Below are 6,839 nucleotides of genomic sequence, written 5' to 3' on the forward strand. Positions count from 1 at the left end.
GTGCTCTTGGGAGGGAGCATAGTGAAAGCCTCCTTTCATAGCATACTCCTTTTTGAAAGTTGCCTTTTTTCTCTCTCCTTCCTCGAGTAGATCCAGTATTTGGTGAAATTCATGAAAATGGGTGGAAGCTGTCTTGCCCCTCCTCTTTTCTAGGGTGCACTCTGTATTCGACTGTGACTTTCAAGGAAATTTGTTTGTCACTTGCTGATTTAAAACAATTTTTTTAAATTATTTATTTATTACATTTATTTATTGTGTGTGTGGCCAGCTCAGCCCACCAGGGGGCGGCGCTGGCTGGCATGTGGTGCTGGGGGATCGAACCGCGGTCCCTGTGCTTTGACAAGCTTGTTTCAAGTAGGTGCTTTAGACCACTGAGCCATCTCTCCAGCCCCCTAAAACAATTTTTTTGAAGTTAACTTTAACTCCTTTCACTGATAATGAAGAAAAGTACTGCACCATAAGAATATCAGGAACATAACCTGAGTGCATTGTTAGATCAATGATGGGGAAAGGGAGGGCTGGCCGAATAACTCAACAGATTAAAGTGGCTGCAAGCAAGCTCAGGGGCCGGGTTTCATCCCTGGGCCTGCCGTGCCGGCCCCGCCCCCAGGGCCCACTGCAAAGGCAACTGAAACTGGGCATGGTGGTGCGGGCCTGTAATCCCAGCTCTTGGGAGACTGTAAACAGGCAGATCACTAGGACTCGGATCTAGTAGTGAGACCCTGAATACCCCATAGACCCTTCTCTAGAAATGCAAAAAAAACCCCAAAACCCTGGGGAAAATTAGGATAACAGAGTGCTACTGTTGTACCTGAGATAATCGACTTTGATTATGAAGGTGAAATTCAAGTTGTAGCTCATTCAATAGATATTTGGGTTTTCGAACCCAGAGATTACACTACTCAGTGGATGCCTCTGCTGGAGTGGGGCTCCCATCATTCAACCAGAAAACAACAAAGGAAGGAGACAGTGCTTGGTAGCACCACTTCTAAAGAAATTTACATTGGAGATACATGAAGGAAGGCTGATGCACAGAACAGAAATAAAAGGAAAGCGTTTTCAGGACGTACTTAACAGTGGAGCTTGTGCCTGCTGTGACCATGCAGTGCTGGTCTTCCTGTATGTCTGCTGAGGCCAGCACTCTCTTCCTCGTGGGGCTCACTTCGCCTCAGCTGGTGTTGCACCTCTCTCAGGCGTCTGGGGTCTGTCACCCTTACATGGCCCCTGCACCTGTACATCTCTGGGGAATAGATCTTTAAAAGAAATGAATGTGAAATTGTACTCATCAAGGGCCACCACCTGAACAGAGCAGATTATGCACATGGGGGGGTATCAATCAGGTTTGATTTTGGAAATATGTCACATGGCAGCCCTAAACATTTTAGTGACTGCTAAGGTAGGTCATGCAGGTTTATGGTGTCAGTCCCCATTCTAATAGTGGCCATTGTAGCTTCTCCCTTCGGTACTGCTTTGCAGCCTGGATGGAAAAGATACCCCAGTCTGGGTGGATGAATGGCACTACACAAAGAGAACCTAGCACATTTACATCAGTTACTACAGGAGCGGCTTTCTTTGTTCTTTGACTTCATAAACTTTCTCCTCTACATTTTCCTGTTCAGGTCCAAGGGAAAGCAAAAGAACGTCTTACAAGATTCCCTGACTTATCATGGATCTAATGTTTTTACTATTTATTTTCTTTTTTACCCCCTCCTGAATCCCATTTCTTAAATTGGCAGCGCGGGTCCCAGCCTGTCACCCCAAATAGGATAATATCTGCACCTGGTAACAAGCAAAAGAGAAGCCAGGAACCGCCGTACTACAGAAGGAAACAATCAGCGCTGAGCAGGCGAGTGTTTGCGCCACCATACCTCTGCGTGCCTCCACCTCCCTCTGTGGCTCAGACTTGTGGAAGTGTCCGTGCACATCCTGACGCTGAAGATGTCCCACTGCGCAGCCCTGTCTCCAGCCGGAGGACGGACTTGTGTCTCTTGGGGTGGGGGAGGGGTGAAGGGATGAAAGAGCTCTGTGAAGCCACTTTGGGAGCTGGGCATCTCGGAAACTCCCTTTTCATAGTGCCCTCCAGGCATCCTGTGATTTACACACTTCTCGCTGTAGATCAAGATCCACCTTTCTCATTCGATTCTTTCTTGGGGAAAGTAATCAGTGATTTGTGTGTTTTGAGCTCAAAAGCTGAGAAGAAATACAACAAAAGGAGTGGGGCTGGCTTGTGCATCGCTCCACAGTGACCCATTTATGGGGCCTGAGCCCAGGGAACAGAGCCGGGCAGGGTCTGCATCTCCGCACGTGGGCTGTTGCTAAGGCCCCTTGCTGACTTAAGCAGCCCCCTTGCTGGCTCCCACACTGTCTGCGCCCCTGGACCCTCACTTCTGGGTATGTCTTTTTCCTAGTGACATCCTCCCTCCTCTCCATGGTTACCTCCTTGGAGGTGACTTCGAGTGAGATATGCCAACCCAACAGATCCCAAGAAATGCAAGCATGCAGTCCCCAGCTTCCTAAGATGTGCTTCAAATTTGCAGTCCTGTGAGCAGCCCCCTACCTTAAAAGTCTTGTTGGGAGAGGGAGCTCGGCTGGCCACAAGCCCGGTTGGGGATCCAGCCACGTTGGGGGACACAGGACAAGGGCTTGCAGGCTTGCCTGTGATGAGATCTCATTCTCTCCATTTAAAGGACATCCTTTGTGAACTGCTGTGAATAAATTTGGGGTGATACTATATATTTTTAACTAATGGTGAGTTAGCTGTGTCTGAATAAGGGGCGGTCTTCCAGACAGCTTCAGAACACTCCTCACAAAGTCATCAGGCAGGAGCCAGAACCCCACAGACTGAAGCAGATAGATCAGCCTCGACCAGGTCTGGGATGACCTCCGAGCTGGGATCCAGCAAGTCTACACCAGACAGAGTATGGCCAAGTCCCGATACATGGAACTCTTCATCCATGTGTATAACTACTGTACCAGCATACGCCAGTCCAACCAGGCCTGGGGAGCTGAAGAGTCCTTCTAAGTCAAAAAAAGCCCAGTCTGTTGGCTTGGAATTGTACAAATGACTTAAGGAATTTTTGAAGAATTACTTGACAAATCTTCTTAAGGCTAGAGGAGACCTGATGGATGAGCGCGTCCTCAAGTTCCTGCACTCAGCAGTGAGAAGATTGCCAATTTTCCAGCAAAGTGCTGAATGGAATTTGTGCCTACCTCAGTAGACATGGTTTAGGGTCCCCGTGAATGTGATGAGGGGAGAAAAGGAATACATGGCGTCTGTTCACTTGCATTGGCAACCTGGAGAGATTGTCTGTTCAGGCCATTGAATACACAGGCTACAAATGCGGTTTTATAACTGGTTGAAAAGGAAAGAAGTGATGAGACCATCGATACCAGGCTGCATGGTGGAGTTGTACAGCCTGATGTGGAACTGGGGCTGCACGAAGACGATGCATTTGCAGAGGGCCCTATGTTCACAGTGTACAAAGAATCCTTGGAAGCTCAATTTTTGGCTGACACAGAGAGATTTTATACCAGAGAGGTACTGAATTCTTGCAGCAGAGCCCAGTTACTGAATCCATGTAAAAGGCAGAGGCGAGGGGCCGGGGAGATGGCTCAGTGGACTAAGTGCTACCCTGGCAAGTACAAGGGCCTGAGTTCAATCCCCGGTTCTGCCAAAAAAAAAAAAAAAAGGCAGAGGCGCATCTGCTGGAGGAGCAGTGGAGAGCGCAGGTCTACCTGCGTGAGAGCATGCAGGACGAGCTGGCACGGAAGGGCGGCAGGCCCTCATCAAGAAGCGCCTGGAAATCATCCACTCGGAGTTCCAGAACCTGTCGGATGCCAACAAGAACGAAGATTTGGGGCACATATATAATCTTGTGTCTCAAATCCAGAATGGCCTGGGAGAACTGAAAAGGCTGCTGGAGACGCACATTCATAATCAGGGTCTGCCGGCAGTTGAGCAGTGCGGCGAGGCTGCTCTGAACGACCCCAACATGTATGTACAGACATTGCTGGACATTCATAAAAAGTACAACATTCTGGTGATGTCGGCCTTCAGCAATGATGCCGGCTTCGTGGCTGCGCTGGACAAGGCTTGTGGGCGCTTCATCAGCAACAGTGCGGTTACCAAGATGGCCCAGTCGTCCAGTAAATCTCCTGAATTGCTGGCTCGGTACTGTGATGGCTTGTAGAGAAAAGTTCCAAGAAGCCAGACGAAGAACTGGAAGACACGCCCAACCAAGTGATGGTTGTCTTCAAGTACACTGAGGACAAAGACGTGTTCCTCGGAACCCCTGGGCCTGGATTCTAGTATCCAGGTCCTGAGCTCCAGGTCGTGGCCCTTTCAGCAGTCATGCATGTCCACCTTGTCGTCTGAGATGGAGCGCAGTTACCAGCGATTCCCAGCTTTCTGCGCCATTCGTCCCCGTGGCAGGAAACTACCTGACTGTTTCAGCTGTCCAAAGGAGAGCTGGTAACTAACTGCTTCCAAGCCAGATGCACTTTGCAGGCGCCCACTTTCCAGATGGCCATCCTGCTGCACTACCACTCGGAGGACACCTACACTGTACAGCCCCTGATGGGCAGCACGCAGACCAAGATGGGCATTTTGGCACAAGTCCTATGGATTTTATTGAAGCCGAAATTATTGGTCTTGGAAGATGAAAATGTGAATTTTTTTTTCAAAATTTTATTGATAAACAGCAATGAGACAGTTTCAAATCAAAACGGTAGTACAGTTTCAATAACTAACACACTGCATATATTCTTCTAGTGGTTAATTGCTGTACAAGATGCAGACTTGAGATCCTATTTACAAACACCATTAGAACAAATCATTGGATTTGTAGGATCTCAACAAGAGTTGTAGCTTTTGGGTCTGATAAGGTCAGTGAAATCCCCTCAGGATTTATCCTGAGATCCTGTACCTCAGATTGTAAAACCTTTGTCAGTGTCAGCCATGTGGATGAGTCACGGCCAATGCTTGGCCAATGTGCTCTCTGTGAAAGCCTGAGAGAGTGTTTTCTCCCCATGTGACTCTCCTTAGGCACACTCTACGTCATCGATCACTTTCCTCTTGATCAGAAAATTTGGGACACTACCGAGGTACATGACGTTACAGTACAAGTTCTCCTATGTCCTGAGTCTTAATGGACCTTAGAAGGTTAGGGCCAAAATGTTGGCTTTCCTTGTAGCCCTCCTTTTTCTCTAATTTTGGTCTGCAAACTTAGGTTGTTAATCATCCAGAAGACAAGCTTATTGTTATTGTCAAACGATTTAGGCTATTAAGCTTAACCTCACTATCTCTCTGCATTTCAAACATCTTAGGCATAATAAGGAACAGGTATTTTTCATCAAGTATTGATATGTTGAAGAAAATGTGAATGTTGATGAGGTGGAATTGAAACCAGACACTTCAATAAACTTGTATCTCACGTATAAAAATAAGAAGTTACGCACTAATATCAACATGCCAATGAAAACGGAGCAGAAGCAGGAGCAGGAAACCATGCGCAAGAACATCGAGGAGTACCGCAAACTCCTGATCCAGGCGGCCATCGTGCGCATCACAAAGATGAGTGAGGTCCTGAAGCACCAGCAGCTCCTCGGCGAGGTCCCCACGCAGCTGTCCTCCAGGCACAAGCCCCGAGTGCCAGTGACCAAGAAATGCAACAACATTCTGATCGAGAAGGACATCTACAGCTGCTTGGCCTAACCCCTGTAGGGGGTCTGAGAGTGGCCTGGCAGGCAGGTGGGTCTGCAGGACAGCGGGGACTGCTTGTCACAGCAGCCACTGCCTGCCACATGCAGACCTCGCTGAGACCAGGAGCCGCCGCCGGCCCGAGGCTCCCAGCAGAACTGCTCAAAACGGATGCATTTCAAGTCTACATATGGACACCTATGCGCGCCATTTAACCTAATTTAAGAATGAAGGGGCTGACCCTCCGTGGAGGGCTGCGTGCTACTGCATCCGGATGGGTACACCGGCCACCTGCTGAGAGAAGTCTGAACGGGCCCACGTGTAATCTGCTGTGGAAACCATTTGTATAGTGTGTTTCATTTTTTAATGTGTGAAAATAAAAATTAAAGGATTTCTGTACAAAGAAAAGTCTTATTGGACACAGAAAGCATCCTTAAAGAAAAACAAATTCTTTCTGAGGAATGAAAACTAATTTATCACCTCTTCCTACTCAGTTGAACTGAGCACAGACAGGGCTTAAAACAGCGGTTCGTTGCTAGCACCGGGTGGTCGCTGTTTGCGCGCAAGGGCCATACTTCTCTTTCCAGTTCACTCTCCTTCTTTTCTCCTCCAAACTTGACAGCGATCTTGTCGAGAAATGTGCACCCCTACTTTTTCCGAGAAATGTGCACCCCTACGTTTTCCTCTTGAGAGCATTACGGAGTTGATATGAACAAACTTCGGGGGACACACCACTAAGTGAGACGCACTCTTAGTCGCTGACCATTACAGTGGCCATGTTACGCACAGCCCGTGACACGCATGACTTAACTCCGACGGTGCTTCCATTCGCCCTGCTGCTCACGTATCTAGAACCGTCCACGGCACAAACCCAATTATGCTCAATCCATGCATTTCCGTGGACATCAGCCTAATTAACGCCTCGGTGTGGTCCTGGGGTCTGAATGACCCTTCTGCAGTTGTTGGAGGCGTAAGACAGTGTCGGAAGGGAACTCAGGAGTCCCACTAAGCAAGGTGAACCATGGTCATTAAACGGAAAGACTGTGACACGAGAAGTTCTTTCCAAGTGGCAGGGGAAGGAAGCTGTTCCCCATCCGTACTTCGGGGCTCCAACAAGTAGATAGGTAGCCAAGTGGAAATG

At 48.4% G+C, this 6,839-nt stretch overlaps 1 protein-coding gene and 1 pseudogene across 1 annotated transcript in view; one reads left to right on the forward strand and one right to left on the reverse strand.

The window, feature by feature from the left end:
* Positions 1-2,051, reverse strand: part of LOC101578781 (vomeronasal type-1 receptor 1-like) — a 7,627-nt gene extending 5,576 nt beyond the window's left edge. Inside the window, 1 exon segment of the mRNA XM_012513232.2 lies at positions 1,869-2,051. Coding sequence (XP_012368686.2) covers positions 1,869-2,051 — 183 coding nt within the window.
* A 377-nt stretch (positions 2,052-2,428) lies between these two features.
* On the forward strand, positions 2,429-5,713 carry LOC101579165 (annotated as a pseudogene).
* The last annotated feature ends 1,126 nt before the right edge of the window (positions 5,714-6,839 follow it).

Source organism: Octodon degus, unplaced genomic scaffold, assembly GCF_000260255.1.
Source record: "Octodon degus isolate 3935 unplaced genomic scaffold, OctDeg1.0 scaffold00379, whole genome shotgun sequence".
Classification (NCBI taxonomy): domain Eukaryota; kingdom Metazoa; phylum Chordata; class Mammalia; order Rodentia; family Octodontidae; genus Octodon; species Octodon degus.